The sequence below is a fragment of the Nerophis ophidion genome, linkage group LG09, assembly GCF_033978795.1.
Source record: "Nerophis ophidion isolate RoL-2023_Sa linkage group LG09, RoL_Noph_v1.0, whole genome shotgun sequence".
Taxonomy (NCBI): Eukaryota; Metazoa; Chordata; class Actinopteri; order Syngnathiformes; family Syngnathidae; genus Nerophis; species Nerophis ophidion.
Window position 1 is genome coordinate 37,268,847 of NC_084619.1, and position 18,076 is coordinate 37,286,922.

At 44.7% G+C, this 18,076-nt stretch overlaps 1 protein-coding gene across 4 annotated transcripts in view; it reads right to left on the minus strand.

Annotated features, from left to right (window-relative positions):
• The window catches only part of thada (THADA armadillo repeat containing), a 251,417-nt gene that overhangs the window by 153,642 nt on the left and 79,699 nt on the right, over positions 1-18,076 (minus strand). For all 4 annotated transcript variants that reach the window (XM_061910918.1, XM_061910920.1, XM_061910919.1 and 1 more), the window contains one exon: positions 17,733-17,824. In XM_061910918.1, coding sequence (XP_061766902.1) covers positions 17,733-17,824 — 92 coding nt within the window. The remainder of the gene's footprint in view (positions 1-17,732; positions 17,825-18,076) is intronic.

An 18,076-nucleotide genomic window follows, 5' to 3' on the forward strand; every position in this document is an offset into this window, starting at 1 on the left:
AAACATTATACAATGAAAAAATAAAACATAAGATAAAGAAGCTAGTTAAAACCAGTATGGAAAATTCACGTCATGTGGGCAGCTGCAATATGTGTATCTTCAAAGCTGTCTTGAATGACAATTTACTTTGTGAGAGCTTATTGTCCATAATGATATGCATCCATACATGACTATGTTTGAGGAGGTTGGTCCAAATAACAATGGCTGTTTGGCAGGAAGTGCCAACTAGCCATTGCAGGCATTCTTAGTGTCATGAGTATGTGTGTTAGTTGATTTTAAAAACTGTTTGTAAAAGTAATCTGGTGATTTATCTAAAATGATAGTTCTCAAGAACATAAGGGGACTACACTGCATCTTTAGTTCAACAGAAAACCAGGACAGGCGTGAATGCCATCCATCCATCCATCCATCCATCATCTTCCGCTTATCCGAGGTCGGGTCGCGGGGGCAGCAGCCTAAGCAGGGAAGCCCAGACTTCCCTATCTCCAGCCACTTCGTCTAGCTCTTCCCGGGGGATCCCGAGGCGTTCCCAGGCCAGCCGGGAGACATAGTCTTTCCAACGTGTCCTGGGTCTTCCCCGTGGCCTCCTACCAGCTGGACGTGCCCTAAACACATCCCTAGGGAGGCGTTCGGGTGGCATCCTGACCAGATGCCCGAACCACCTCATCTGGCTCCTCTCGATGTGGAGGAGCAGCGGCTTTACGTTGAGCTCCTCCCGGATGGCAGAGCTTCTCACCCTATCTCTAAGGGAGAGCCCCGCCACCCGGCGGAGGAAACTCATTTCGGCCACTTGTACCCGTGATCTTATCCTTTCGGTCATGACCCAAAGCTCATGACCATAGGTGAGGATGGGAACGTAGATCGACCGGTAAATTGAGAGCTTTGCCTTCCGGCTCAGCTCCTTCTTCACCACAACGGATCGATACAACGTCCGCATTACTGAAGACGCCGCACCGATCCGCCTGTCGATCTCACGATCCACTCTTCCCCCACTCGTGAACAAGACTCCTAGGTACTTGAACTCCTCCACTTGGGGCAGGGTCTCCTCCCCAACCCGGAGATGGCACTCCACCCTTTTCCGGGCGAGAACCATGGACTCGGACTTGGAGGTGCTGATTCTCATTCCGGTCGCTTCACACTCGGCTGCGAACCGATCCAGTGAGAGCTGAAGATCCCGGCCAGATGAAGCCATCAGGACTACATCATCTGCAAAAAGCAGAGACCTAATCCCGTGGCCACCAAACCGGAACCCCTCAACGCCTTGACTGCGCCTAGAAATTCTGTCCATAAAAGTTATGAACAGAATCGGTGACAAAGGACAGCCTTGGCGGAGTCCAACCTTCACTGGAAACGTGTCCGACTTACTGCCAGCAATGCGGACCAAGCTCTGACACTGATCATACAGGGAGCGGACTGCCACAATAAGACATTCCGATACCCCATACTCTCTGAGCACTCCCCACAGGACTTCCCGAGGGACACGGTCGAATGCCTTCTCCAAGTCCACAAAGCACATGTAGACTGGTTGGGCAAACTCCCATGCACCCTCAAGAACCCTGCCGAGAGTATAGAGCTGGTCCACAGTTCCACGACCAGGACGAAAACCACACTGTTCCTCCTGAATCCGAGGTTCGACTATCCGGCGAAGCCTCCTCTCCAGTACACCTGAATAAACCTTACCGGGAAGGCTGAGGAGTGTGATCCCACGATAGTTGGAACACACCCTCCGGTCCCCCTTCTTAAAGAGAGGAACCACCACCCCGGTCTGCCAATCCAGAGGTACCGCCCCCGATGTCCACGCGATGCTGCAGAGTCTTGTCAACCAAGACAGCCCCACAGCATCCAGAGCCTTTAGGAACTCCGGGCGGATCTCATCCACCCCCGGGGCCTTGCCGCCGAGGAGCTTTTTAACTACCTCAGCGACCTCAGCCCCAGAAATAGGAGAGTCCACTACAGATTCCCCAGGCACCACTTCCTCAAAGAAAGACGTGTTGGTGGGATTGAGGAGGTCTTCGAAGTATTCCCTCCACCGATCCACAACATCCGCAGTCGAAGTCAGCAGAACACCATCCGCACCATACACGGTGTTGATAGTGCACTGCTTCCCCTTCCTGAGGCGCCGTATGGTGGTCCAGAATCGCTTCGAAGCCGTCCGGAAGTCGTTTTCCATGGCTTCCCCGAACTCTTCCCATGTCCGAGTTTTTGCCTCCGCGACCGCTAAAGCTGCACACCGCTTGGCCCGTCGGTACCCGTCCACTGCCTCCGGAGTCCTATGAGCCAAAAGAACCCGGTAGGACTCCTTCTTCAGCTTGACGGCATCCCTCACTGCTGGTGTCCACCAACGGGTTCTGGGATTACCGCCACGACAGGCACCAACAACCTTGCGGCCACAGCTCCAATCAGCCGCCTCGACAATAGAGGTTCGGAACATGGTCCACTCGGACTCAATGTCCCGCACCTCCCTCGTGACATGTTCAAAGTTCTCCCGGAGGTGTGAATTGAAACTCTCTCTGACAGGAGACTCTGCCAGACGTTCCCAGCAGACCCTCACAATGCGCTTGGGCCTGCCAGGTCTGTCCGGCATCCTCCCCCACCATCGCAGCCAACTCACCACCAGGTGGTGATCGGTAGAAAGCTCCGCCCCTCTCTTCACCCGAGTGTCCAAAACATGAGGCCGCAAATCCGATGACACAACTACAAAGTCGATCATGGAACCGCGGCCTAGGGTGTCCTGGTGCCAAGTGCACATATAGACACCCTTATGTTTGAACATGGTGTTTGTTATCGACAAACTGTGACGAGCAAAAAAGTCCAATAACAAAACACCACTCGGGTTTAGATCCGGGCGACCATTCTTCCCAATCACGCCTCTCCAGGTTTCACTGTCGTTGCCAACATGAGCGTTGAAGTCTCCCAGTAGGACAAGGGAATCACCCGGAGGAGCACTTTCCAGTACTCCCTCGAGTGTACCCAAAAAGGGTGGGTATTCTGAACTGCTGTTTGGTGCGTAAGCACAAACAACAGTCAGGACCCGTCCCCCCACCCGAAGGCGAAGGGAAGCTACCCTCTCGTCCACTGGGTTGAACTCAAACGTACAGGCTTTGAGCCGGGGGGCAACCAGAATTGCCACCCCAGCCCGTCGCCTCTCACTCCCGGCAACGCCAGAGTGGAAGAGGGTCCAGTCCCTCTCGAGAGAACTGGTTCCAGAGCCCTTGCTGTGCGTCGAGGTGAGTCCGACTATATCCAGCCGGAACTTCTCTACCTCGCGCACTAGCTCAGGGTCCTTCCCCCCACTGAGGTGACGTTCCACGTCCCAAGAGCTAGCTTCTGTAGCCGAGGATCGGACCGCCAAGTGCCCTGCCTTCGGCTGCCGCCCAGCTCACAATGCACCCGACCTCTATGGCCCCTCCTATGAGTGGTGAGCCCATTGGAGGGATGACCCACGTTGCCTCTTCGGGCTGTGCCCGGCCGGGCCCCATGGGAACAGGCCCGACCACCAGGCGCTCGCCATCGTGCCCCAACTCCGGGCCTGGCTCCAGAGCGGGGCCCCGGTGACCCACGTCCGGGCGAGGGAAATCTGGGTTCATTTCGTTGTAATTCCATAGAAGTCTTTGAGCTGCTCTTTGTCTGATCACTCACCTAGGACCTGTTTGTCTTGGGAGACCCTACCAGGGGGCATGAAAACCCCCAGACAACATAGCTCCTAGGATCATTGGGACACGCAAACTCCTCTACCACGGTAAGGTAGCAGCTCAGAGGGGAGAGGCGTGAATGCATAAATGAAATATTAGTGCGCAAAGAACATTTAAGTAACAGTCTAGCCGCTCTGTGAATGCGTGAATTTATGCGTGAATGCATAAATGAAATATTAGTGCGCAAAGAACATTTAAGTAACAGTCTAGCCGCTCTGTTTTGAACAAGTTGCAGTTTGTTCAGGTCAGACTTAGTTGTAGCGGACCATATTATAGGACAGTAATGAATATCACAGAAAACCAAAGACTGTATGACTTGACCCATTGTTGAGGATGTCAAGAAGGTGGAGCACTTTCTGACCATGGCTAAACCTCTTCCCATTTTCATTAAAACACCATCAATATGATCAGACCATGACAGTTGACTGTCTAATAGCACAGCAAGCAGTTTTGCTTTTTTGACCTCCACAATAGGTATATCTGACATTGAAATGTGAAGCTGAGGGTCATCAAAAAGCATATGCCTGGATCCAAAAAGAATGCTTTTTATTTTTTCAATATTCACAACAAGTTTACTATCATTTACCCAGCGTGACACTTTCTCCAGGTCCTGATTTAAGTTATTTCGTAGGTCATTTAAGGTAGACAGTGCTGTATAGAGTTGTGTCATCTGCATACATAACCATATTGGTGTTTGTTGGAACACAGGGAAGATCATTAGTAAAATTACTAAAAAGTAAAGGACCTAAGCAGTTTCCTTGAGGCACGTCGCAGTAATTGTACTTGCATACAATTACTGAGTCATCTATCAGCCCACCAATTAGTGTCGCACAGGCACTGTTTCAAGTTATCTCCCGAGTTGGAATCCCGAAAGAGATTCTGACTCACCAGGGCACATCCTTTATGTCACGCACGTTAAAGGAGCTGCACGGATTATTGGGGATCAAATCCATTCGAACCAGCGTTTACCACCCACAGACCGATGGGTTGGTAGAGTGGCAGTATAGCTCAGTTGGTAGAGCGGCCGTGCCAGCAACTTGAGGGTTGCAGGTTCGATCCCCGCTTCCGCCATGCTAGTCAATGCCGTTGTGTCCTTGGGCAAGACACTTTACCCACCTGCTCCCAGTGCCACCCACATTGGTTTAAATGTAACTTAGATATTGGGTTTCACTATGTAAAGCGCTTTGAGTCACATGAGGAAAAAGCGCTATATAAATATAATTTCACTTCACTAGAGCGGTTGAATAGAACCTTGAAATCCATGATCCGGAATTTTGTACACGAGGACACACCAAATTGGCATAAATGGTTGGATCCCCTATTATTTGCAGTGCAAGACGTTCCTCAGGCCTCCACAGGGTTTTCACCATTTGAACTGTTGTTCGGCAGGAAGCCAAGCAGGGTACTGGACCAAGTTAAGGAAAGCTGGGAGAAAGGTCCAAGTCCCAGTAAAAACGAAATTCAGTACGTCATGGACTTGAGAACAAAACTCCACACATTGGGGCACTTGTCACGTGAGAATTTGCTCCAAGCCCAAGAACATCAGCAATGCCTGTATAACAAGGGGACGCAACTCAGACAATTTTCACCAGGAGAGAAAGTACTTGTATTACTCCCAACATCCAGCTCCAAATTACTCGCCAAAGTGATAAGGACCTTCCGTGGTCAAACGACGAGTGGGTGACGTGGATTACGAGGTTAGGGAGTCTGACCGAGGCGGGGAAACCCAAATGTACCACCTCAACCTATTAAAAGGGTGGAGGGAAGCGGAGCCTGTCTCCATGGTGACGGCGATAGCGGAGAGCGAGGAGCTGGGGCCGGAGGTTCCCGCCTCCCCCCGGCCCTTCCCTCTCCGCTGTGATAATCATCTGATGCCGTCACAGAAAGCAGATGTGGCCAATTTGCAGCAACATTTTGCTGACGTGTTCTCCCCCCTGCCAGGCCGCACGAACTTCACCCAGCATCACATAGAGACCAGCCCAGGCGTGACGGTGAGGTCTCGGCCCTATAGGCTACCCGAACACAAGCGTAAAGTAGTTCGGGAGGGATTAAAAGTCATGCTGGAATTGGGGGCAATAGAAGAGTCACACTGTGCATGGCGCAGCCCCATAGTTCTGGTAGGGAAGAAGGATGGGTCCATGCGATTCTGTATGGACTACTGCAAGGTGAATGATGTGTCACGTTTTGATGCTTACTCGATGCCCCGGATTGACGAGTTCCTGGACCTGTTGGGCACTGCTCGTTTTTTCAAGACACTGGATTTAACTAAGGGCTACTGGCAGTTTCCCTTGTCTCCAGAATCTAAGGAAAAAACGGCATTCTCCATTCCGGAAGGTTCATACCAATTCGTGACCATTCCGTTCGGCTTGTTCGGTGTGCCTGCACCATTTCAGAGACTCATGGACCGGGTATTGCGTCCACACGCGGCATATGCTGCCGCCTATCTGGATGATGTCATCATCCAGGGGAACAACTGGGCGGGGCATGTGCAGAGAGTGGAGTACTCGAGTCCCTGAGGCGGGCGGGGCTCACCGCCAACCCGGCGAAGTGCGCGGTTGGCCGGAGGGAGGTACAGTATCTGGGGTACCACTTGGGGGAAGGTCAGGTGCGGCCTCAGATAGACAAAAACTGCGGCAGTTGCGGCCTGCCCGACCCCAAAGACGAAAAAGGAGGTGAGGCAGTTTTTGAGGCTGGTGGTCTACTACCGGAGGTTCGTACCCCGGTTTGCGGACCTGACCAGCCCACTAACTGACCTCCCTCGAAAAGGTGCTCCAGATCAGGTCCAGTGGACGGAGCAGTGCCAGCAGGCATTCGAGAAGGTGAGGAAAGCACTTTGCGAGAAGCCGGTACTGCACATGCCTGATTTTTCCCTCCCATTTTTTTGCAGGCAGACGCGTCGGGCAGAGGGCTGGGAGCTGTTTTATCCCAGCAGAGGGAGGGCAACAACCACCCCGTACTATAAATCAGCAGGAAACTATCGGAACGAGAAAGCCGGTACAGCACGGTGGAGAGGGAGTGCCTCGCCATCCGGTGGGCGGTCGGTGCCCTCCTGTAGTACCTGCTGGGACGCCTGTTCAGCCTCTGCTCAGACCACAAGCCTCTCCAGTGGCTCCACCGCATGAAAGATGCCAACGCGTGGATCACCCGTTGGTATCTCACTTTACAACCCTACCATTTCAGAGTGACCCATAGGCCGGGGGTGCAGATGGCCGTGGCGGACTTCCTCTCCCGCTTTCATGCAGGGGGGGGGGTTTGAGTAGGCGCGGCCGTCCCGGCCTAAGTCTGGCGCTGGAGGTATGTGGAAGGGGATTGTGATCAGCGCACTGTTGGTGTAAAGGTCAGCGACACTGTCCAGGCTGCTGGAAACAGCGTGCCATCAGACGGGGGCATGGCATTTGCTGACTAAAGACACAGTTGCCAGATGATTAGTTTGCGCAGGTTGTACGTGTTAAACTAATCATCTGTTGTCTTTAAAAGTGAGCGGCCGGGTGCAAGATGAGGAGGAAGGATCGGAGAGACTGAAAAGTCAACTAAGTACATATTGATAAAAAATAACTATATCAAAAACCCTGTCAACTTTGCGCAACTGGCTTCCAGCGTGTATCTGAGGAACTGATGAATGAATGATAGGTGGCTTTCGGAAGGGCTGTAGGCGCAACTCGGCAGCCACGCTTCTGTCAGTCTACCCCAGGACAGCTGTGGCTACGAATGTAGCTTACCACCACCACAGTGTGAATGTGGAGTGAATGTCAACGTTTTCGTATCTAATTGATAAAATAGGCGCTATATAAATCTAATCCATTATTATTATTACTAAATAAACAGACTGTTTACTGTACATATTTGGCAAGGGAGGGCAGAATATAATGCTTTACAATAAGCAGTAACAATTGAAACTGAATTGATAAGAGAAAACACTGTCTACCTAGTCAAATTCCTTGTATGATAAACATACTTGGCCAATATAACGGATTTTGATAATATAAGAAAACGTCTTTTAGGAATAACTAATAAAAAATATTTTTTCTAAATAAACCATTTAAATAAGCCATTTGAAAGAAAATCTAAATTATCATGAACTCATATATACTGTATGTTATATTGATCCTGTCCATTGCCACATCCCAACATATATATTGGCAATCTAGGGGAAACCCCGTATATTATTTGATTTTAACTGAATCATTATTATTCTTTGTTTTCATTATTGATTTTATTTGTCGTTTTTGTAATTTTATGCATCTGTACGGCAGTTTGAATTGCCTTGCATACAAATTGTGCGCTATAAAAAACAACCGCTCTAAACCTTGCCGCATGCCTATTTTTGAACTGGATTTTCTGACTCAAATCTGCTTTGGGGTCCACACTTAATCCAATCGTGACATGTGATGCTGACACAGGCTTGATAAAGCTGGATGCTTGAGATGGATATTGGCAAAGTAATCTTTTGTGTCAGCTGGTTGTGTTTATGTTAAAGATTATATCAGGGTAACGTCAATAAGGTCACAAAGCAAAAAGGCCACACATGAATCCAAGCACATTACTGTAGTACTTTACAATTAACGTCGAAATAAGTGCACAAGTTGGACTGGCCTCTCCCTTCCTGTCAATGCCTCCATTTAAATGCGCAAATTATATTTAAGTGAGCCCTACACCTGATATCTTCTCTGCACAATCAGAAACCTTCAAGACAATGTATAAGATGGTGAAAAAAAATATTTTACTAAAATGTATGCAGTTTAACCAGCTAAAAACATAGTTTCTAACTTTAACCAAGTATGCTGTAAAGACAGGATACAATTTGGGGGGCACATGGTTTGATGTTTACCTGATGTGCTATTGAGGTTAATTTGTGTCTATTACAAAACATTTTTTGAAGCTGAATTTTTGTAACTGAATTTTTTGTGTTTGCATTTTGTGAACTTAATTTTTTCAAATCAAATCATGCTGAGAAATTCATTAAAAAAATGTGTTTAAAAATTCTGTGTAAAAAATTTAGTGCAGAAAAATTTGCTGCTTCAAAAGCAAGACCCATGTCCGTTTAATTAGGACTGAAGCAATTGATTCTGTCTCAGAAGCAGCCAATGAGGTGTCAAGTTTGAAGTCATGTGACACGGGTCTTCCTAAGAGGCAAGTTATGCAGCACTACATGCTACAGGCAACGTAATCTACTGTATTATCACTTTAAACAGTAATGCTGTGCATTACCTTAAAAAATCCAAAGATACCACTTAAAAGGATAAACTTTGATCACATGATAGTACAAACCCTACAAACAATAATGACCAATAATAAAAACGTTATAACAGACCATCTCAAAAACGGGATGGAATTTTAGTTTTATACTGAAGACACTCAATGTACATGAAAATACAGAATGCTGGATTAACCACATTGACTATAAACAATAAAACACTGAATATGAAGAATACATGGACGTTGCTCCTCTACTGCAGAACACCTCCTTAATGGACATCTTTTATAATCAAGCAAAAACAGCAAAATGCAAAAAACACGGCACAATATAAACATAAGAGCAAAGAAACATCCAGTTACAAAAACCACGTCAACCCCCCCCAATCCTACCTGGCCCCCCCTCCCCCTCTTCAACTCCGCCCCTGCCCATCACCTGGACGATGAACAATGGGCCTCTCTTCCCCTCCCCCAAGTCTTGCCACACAAACTTCAATAACAACCAACATCCCTCCATCTTCTGGACAGTACCTCTCCCCAACGGACTCTGATGTTCTTTTTGGTTCTGGTGGGCTACACATCATCCATCTTAATGTGAACAGCCTCTCTGGAATTAAAGGCCTACTGAAATGAGATTTTCTTATTTAGACAGGGATAGCAGGTCCATTCTGTGTCATACTTGATCATTTCGCGATATTGCCATATTTTTGCTGAAAGGATTTAGTAGAGAACATCGACGATAAAGTTCTGAACTGTTGGTCGCTAATAAAGAAGCCTTGCCTGTACCGAAAGTAGCAGACGATGTGCGCGTGACGTCACCGGTGTGAGGGCTCCTCACATCCTCACATTGTTTATAATGTAAGCCACCAGAAGTAAGAGAAATTCGGACCGAGAAAGCGACGATTTCCCCATTAATTTGAGCGAGGATGAAAGATTCGTGGATGAGGAAAGTTATAATGAAGCACAAAATAAAAAAAATAAAAAAATTTAAAAAAGCGACGGCTCTAGGCGGCGGCAGTGGGAGAGTTTCAGATGTAATTAGACACATTTACTAGGATAATTCTGGAAAATCCCTTATCTGCTTATTATGTTAATAGTATTGTAGTGAAATTATGAAGTCATACCTGAAAGTCGGATGGCTGCGGTGAATGCCAGTGTCTCTGAGAGAAGCCTAGGAGCCCAGATCACAGCTACCTTTTTGAGCTGCTGCAAGTCTCCGGTAAGAGCCGACTTAATATCACAATTTTCCCATCCAAAAACTTGCTGGTTGACGTAGAGAAACATGTTCGCTTGACCACTCTGTGTTAAAGCTTCACAACAAACAAACACACACCGGCTTTGGTTCGGTGCTAAAGGCAGCTGTAATCCACCGCTTTCCACCAACAGCATTCTTATTTGACGTCTCCATTATTAATTGAACAAATTGCAAAAGATTCAGCAACACAAATGTCCAAAATACTGTGTAATTGCGCGATGAAAAGAGACGACTGGTGCTGGGCTAATATGTCCCCTCCAACCAATAACGTCCCAAACACGCGTCATCATACGCGTCATCATTCCGCAACGTTTTCAACAGGAAACTCCGCGGGAAATTTAAAATTGTAATTTAGCAAACTAAACCGGCCGTATTGGCATGCGTTGCAATGTTAAGATTTCATCATTGACATATAAACTATCAGACTGCGTGGTCTGTAGTAGTGGGTTTCAGTAGGCCTTTAAACTCGACCAAATCAGAGAAATGTTCCACAACAATAGGGTAAAAATCCTGTGTTTCTCTGAAACTAAATTAGATGAAAGTGTTTCTGACTCAGAGATAGAGATAGAAAACTTTTCGGTCATCAGAAAGGACAGGAATAAACATGGTGGTGGTGTTTGTATGTATATTCACCAAGATATTAAATACATAACTCGCTGGTGGTGTTTGTATGTATATTCACCAGGATATTTAATACATAACTTGCTCTGATCTTAACCAGAATGCCCTTGAATCTGTGTGGGCAGAAATCAGATTCACAAACGCTAAGCCGGTACTGATAGGGACTGTATACAGACCCCCTAATCAGAGTGATTTCTATGGTGCTCTTGAAGAGTGCTTAGCTGGTGTAGACAACGTGGAGAAAATTATAACTGGAGATCTGAACACAGATATTCAACGCAGAGATGCGCCTGTCTTCAAATCTTACAGCAAGTTCTGTAATCTGCACGCTCTCTCCCAGCTAATAACACTCCCCACACGAGTGTGTGATTCCACCCAATCAACCATAAATCTCATCCTAACATCAGACCGGCATAACATAAAAAATAGTGGGGTCATGATCTGTGGTCTTAGCGACCACTATATAACCTTCTGCACGCGCAAAATACCTAAACCCAAAGCCAATGGCCACATAACAGCTAAATCCAGATCCCTTAAAACATACTCCAGTGATAATTTCAACCTTAAATTAGGTGAATGGGACTGGTCCCCTGTGCTCAAGAGCAACCTGGTTGAAGATGCTTGGGATCGCTTCAAAACAGCATTCCTAGCGATACTAAATGATATGGCTCCCGTGAGAACAGTCAGAATCAAAGCCAGCTCTGAACCATGGATCAATCCAGACCTATTAGCGGCCATAAAAGACAGAGACAGAAAACACTTCGAATACCAAAAGTAGATAAACAACTCAATAATAATAACCTCAAATCACTCCTTTCAATACTCAAAAAGAAATGCAATAAATAAAGAAATAAGACAAACAACCTGACTTAATCCTTAAAAAATAATTACATCAACGACAAAATAGAGGAAAACACAAATAAGCCACGTGAGCTCTGAAAAATTCTGAATAACCAGCTTTCTGGATGCAGCCAGAAACTTAAAACCAGACTCACCAACATCAACATCAAGGAGGGTGACTCCCTCATTACAGACAAAATGGAGGTAGCAAGAAGATTTAACACCTTTTTCACCAGCATAGCCACAACTCTCGTTAACAAGTTGTCCCATCACTCTGGGCGCTTTGGTGTAGAACACATTAAAGCCTTCTACAGAAAGTTAGCAGTAATCAACAACAATTTCAAATTATACATGGTCTCAGCGGACGAAGTGCTTAATAAATTGAGCGCGCTCCACCCAAATAAGGCCAACGGCCTTGACAATATCCCCTCCAGATTCCTCATGGACTCTGCCACAACCATTGCCCCAATAATCACACATATAATAAACCTCTCAATCAAACAAGGCCAAGTACTCAAGGATTTCAAGATAGCAAGAGTAACCCCCCTTTATAAAAAAGGAAGCAAATTAGAACCTGGTAACTACCGACCTGTTTCTATTCTCTGTTCCATTTAGAAAGTAATGGAAAAAATAGTTTGTGAACAGGTCGATAGATACCTTGCTACTAATAAACTAATGTACAAATTCCAATCCGGCTTCAGAACTAACCACTCCACAGACACATGCCTTCTCTATCTGACTGACCACATCAAACATGAGGTGGACGTGGGCAAATACTGCGGCATGGTCATGCTGGACATTCAGAAGGCCTTTGACACTGTTAACCACGCTATACTGTTGGATAGCTCAGAGCAATCGGATTCGATAAAACTTCATCGAGCTGGATGCAATCTTACTTGGAGGGGAGGAAACAGGTGGTAGAGGTGAACGGCACCGTGTCCCCTCCCCTCTCAGTAAGCTGTGGAGTCCCCAAAGGCAGTATACTAGGACCTTTACTGTTTTTAATTTACGTAAATGACATGACATCAGCATGCGACTGTGAATTATTCCTGTTTGCGGATGACTCGGCCCTACTGGTATCCGGCAAGGACAAGTCACAGGTGGAACAAATCCTCAGTGCTGAACTCCTTAATATTTGCACCTGGCTCGCTGACAACAAGCTAACCATACACTTAGGTAAAACGGAATCCATCGTATTTGGGTCCCATATCAACCTTAAGAAAGTCAGTGACTTCACTATAAAAGTGGGTGACATTGTTATCACCAGGAAAGATGAGATCACCTACCTAGGTTCCATTCTAGAGGCAAATCTTTCCTGTGATAAAATGGCAACCAAGGTAATCAAAAAAGGTCAACCAAAGAACGAGATTCCTCTACAGAATCCCCTCGCTGGTCAACAAAAGCACCTTTTTTGATTACACTTGCACCTCCTGGTACCCTAGCACCTCCAAAACCCTCAAATCCAGACTCCAAACATTCCAGAACAAGCTAGTCCGGTTACTTTTAGACCTCCACCCCAGATCACACCTCACTCCAACCCACTTCTCCAAAGTGGGCTGGCTTAGGGTGGAGGACAGAGTAAAACAACTCGCACTGAGCCTAGTTTATAAAATCCGCTACACCTCCCTGATACCGAGGTACATGTCAAACTACTTCCTCAACGTAAATGACCGCCATAACCAAAACACCAGGGGGAGCTCCACAAACCAAGTTAAACCCAGATTCCGATCTAACAAAGGTCTTAACTCATTCTCTTTCAATGCCACATCAATGTGGAATGCACTGCCAACAGGTGTAAAACTAAGTGCATCTCTATCCTCCTACAAAACCGCTCTAAAACAACACCTCCAGGCAACTTCAACCCTTTACTAATACCCTCCTCCATCCACATCCCATCTCCCCGGATTGTAAATAACCTAATGTAAATAATCAAATGTATTTCTAATGTGTATACTTGTTCTTATGCTATCTGAACTCACTATATTCTCTGCTTGCTGTAAATATACTACTAAGTAAGACCTACACTGTTCCAATGTCCATTTCTCTGTTGATGCAAATGTTGTTGACTGAAGTGCTGATATCGACCAAAGCTCCTCATACCTCCCCCGGATTGTAAATAATGTAAATAATTCAATGTATATACTATGATGATTAACTTGTGTGATGACTGCATTATGTTGATAGTATATATTTGTACCATGAATTGATTAACGTGGACCCCGACATAAAGAAGTTGAAAAACTTATTCGGGTGTTACCATTTAGTGGTCAATTGTACGGAATATATACTGAACTGTGCAATCTACAAATAAAAGTTTCAATCAATCAATCAATCAATCAATCAGTTATTCTATATAATATCACTGTTCTGCAGAACTTTGCCTCTGTCTTGTCTCAGGCTAGTTGATGCGGAAACAACACCCACTCTGCCTTGTCTGCATGAGCAGAGCTTCCAATGGTTACCCAAGTAACCTGTACACCACTCAAAAGTGCTGATTCTAACCACATTTTTATAGTTTAAAAATAAAGTCGAGCTGGAACTCCGGCCTGTCGTTGACAGCAGAACTGGGCTCGTCGTACTTCAAAAACACATGAGAACGTGTTCAAAAACTGAAGCACAGGGGTATCTTGTTAAACCGCAATAACCAAAAAACATCCGAGTCAAACCAACAAGGTATGGCTTGACATAAATAAAAGGACAGTGCACAAGTGTTTTTATTTTTTTAGTCATTGGTGGAGTGAAGGATAATATTTGAATATTGATTTTAATATTGTTGTGCAGCACTTTGGAAACATTTCTGTTATTTAAATGTGCTGTACAAATAAAGTTGATTGGATTGGATTGATTTGACAGTTTTGCATTGGCCAAGTCAAAGCATGGATCTTAATGCGACTGGAATTATTGCTGTGCATGCAAGAAAACACTCATCACACAACAGCTGAAAGTATTGTGTTTTTCGGAGTCTGGGAAACTTTAGCCATTATTAGAAACTGGTAGATGGCAGAAGGCAACATCTCAATGAGGTTATTTTAGCCATGGGGGAAATACAGTAAAAGCCAGTAGAACATGCGATGTCCCAACTTATTGACAATAAATTTGCATCTTCTCTTAATAAATTTTGATATGATTTGATGAATATGATTTGGAGTGTATCGTATCTGACAGTGGGCAAAAGGCAGATGATACATATATTGTATTTGTGTAGGAATTGATTGCATATGTGCAAAAAAGTCAGCTATGTAAACCACTAAACTACAAATGACCCACCTCTGCCACAAATAACATACTAAAGGTCATTTTCTTAGCCATTTTCTCCCCGAAGGTTTTTAACAACTCACCGAACACATTATAATAATAAACCCCAAACACTCTACACCCTTTTTTTTGCCCCAAACATTGGAATACACTTTTGCTGACAATCACACACACACACGCGCACACACACACACACACACACACACACACACACACACACACACACAAAGACAAAACCTCACAACTCAACTACTTAAACAGTGTGCCTGAAAGTAAACCAGCGGGAAATCTGAAGTGATGACACTAAACACACAGTTCCAATTCACGTGGAGGAAGAAGCTCAACAGATTAGTTCGCCTATCTTGGGAGTACAATAAGATGTGAAAAAAAATAAGTCGACAAAACCAGAAATGCATTCACCATACTGAAGTACATATGGAAGTCACTAAAACTATTACAAAACTCAAGTTATAGCAGAGCTGGGGTCTATCCAACCTCCTGTATGGCACATAATACTGGCACATGACAGCAATTGACATACAGTGCATCCGGAAATTGTTCAAAGTGTGTCACGTTTTCCACATTTTGTTATGTTACAACCTTATTCAAAAATGGAATACATTTATTTAAAAATAAAATAATCACATCTATCTAAGTATCTATCCACAGCCTTCGCTCATTACTTTGTTGATGCACCTTTGGCAGCAATTACAGCCTCAAAACCTTTTGAATACAATTCCACAAACCTTGCACACCTATATTTGGGATATTTTTCCCATTCCTCTTTGTAGCACTTCACAAGGTCCATCAGGTTGGTTGGGAAGCAGCAATTTTCATTCAGGTTGTCTCTGTACATTGATGCATTCGTCTTTTCCTCTATCCTGACTAGTCTTCCAGTTCCTGTCGTTAAAACTCATCCCCACAGCGTGATGCTGCCACCCCCATGCTTTACTTTAGGATGTTATTCGCCTGGTAAGGATCAGGGCCTGGTTTCCTCCAAACATGATGCCTGGTATTCACGCCAGAGAATTCAATCTGTGTCTCATCAGACCAGAGAATTTTGTTTCTCATGGTCTGAGCATCTTTTAGGTGCATGTTGGCAAACGTTCTACTAAAAAATGGCTTCCGTCTGGCCACTATACCATACAGGCCTGATTGGTGAATTGCTCTCGAGATGGTTGTCGTTCTGGATGGTTCTCCTCTTTCCACAGAGGTATGCTTTAGCTCTGACAGAGTGACCATAAGGTTCTTGAACACTTTTCTGACGAGACACAGATGAATGCAGCAATGTACAGAGACATCCTGGATACAAACCATTGCTTCCCATCCAACCTGATGGAGCGTGAGAGCCTGATGGAGCTTGCTGCGAAGAGGAATGGGAAAAATTGCCCAAAAAGACTTAAAGCTGTAATTGCTGCCAAAGGTGCATCAAACCAGTATTGTGCGAAGGCTGTGAATATTTATGTACATGTGGGGTTTTTTATTTTAATAAATATGCATTTGAAAAATAAAATGTTCGTATTGTCATTATGAGGTATTGTTTGTAAAATGTTGAGGACAAACATTAATTCATTCCATCCATCCATTCTCTACCCCTTGTCCTTTTCGGGGTTGCGGGGTGTGCTGGAGAAAGTAAAGCGCTATGAATACTTTCCTGATGCACTGTATGTCAGTCTTCCACACAAAGAGAAGAGGAATAACCTATTTATTTTTTCACCTATCAAGGTCTTGAATGAAGATCTATTGGTAAGATGTCAGCAAGACAAGATGGATAGCATTGTAATAAAGCGGCACTGGAACTGGATTGGACATGTTTTGAGAAGAGAGTAAGAGTCTGGAAGTGATCTGGACACCTGAAAATACGATAAAGAAAGGGTTTGACCCAATTACACCTGGTGTCATGAAGTAGAGGAAGAAATTAAATCTATGACCCTGAAATACAAAGGTGTTCAGAGACCAGTCCAGAATCAGCCTGAGTAGAGAAACTTTGTTGTTGCTAAACTTGCAAGGAAACCAATTGGCAGGAAGTAAATAAAAGACCAAACACGCAGTCAAGAGGAGTGTGCAATACCTTAGAGTTTGAAGAAAGACAGATGACTGATAAAAATAGTGAAACATTACTACATAAACAGGAGCTGCCTTGGCTTGGCTAATAGAAGCCTTTAGAAGATGAGCCCAAAACAAATACTGTGAATATCTTCCTCAAATCAGACTCAAAGACTAATGGAACTACTCTGGATTATTCACTAGAGATGGATGAAGACACTTATACTGTCCTACAGCCAATCATGACATTTTTATTCTTCCTAATTGCTGATTATCGTCACTTCAGGACCTGCTGCACAACCCAAAGTTACAGGTTCAAGTAAAACAAAACTATCGGTAAAATATATGTGGGAATAATACTTGATCAAGATTTGGTCTGATTTTAAAGAACAAGTCTGTTCGATACTTATAAACTAATAGATCGGTATACAAAATGCTTCAAATGGATTAGATACATTTTACATAGATTGATTTGCTACTTGCATTTTGCACATATCAGTTCTCAAAACACGAAAAACAGCATCTTCTTAAGCAGTAGGGTCTTGAGAGTTGAGAATAAGGGAAAATACGAGTGTTACAACAGTGCCCCCAGCTGGTGTCCCACAAACAACTGTGTAGGAGATTAGTAGACTAATTTCATAATTAATTTCCTTAAAGTTGAAATGTAAAAGTATGGACTGCTGAGTAAATGATAACTCTTTTGCAACTAGTATTTGTGAACCTGCGTTGCTATTTGCAAATAAAGTACATGAATGAGAACCACTGATTTGTACCAACTGCACACCAATAAAAACATTTCATTCTACACCAGAGAGAGAAGAGAGGCGGACCTGTTTTTTTTTGCGTGTTCATCCCTCCCTTTCTTCACTCCAAAGATCCTTGTGATCAGAGTGCTGAAAAGAAGAGTAGAAGAATTCCTTACCTGTAATAAAATGAAAGTGGTATTAGATGGGAGGACCACAGTAGGAAACTAATATATCAAAGTAATGAAAACACCAAATCTTCCGGCAGTTTAGAAGCAAAAAACAACTCATGGAATAGTGAGTAAAATATCGCATTTAAATCAGGGGTCTCAAATTCAATTTACCTGGGGGCCACTGGATGCAGAAACTGGGTGAGGCTGGGCCGCAAGAAAAGATTTCTTAAAAAAATCCAACATGCACTTTTTCATGAA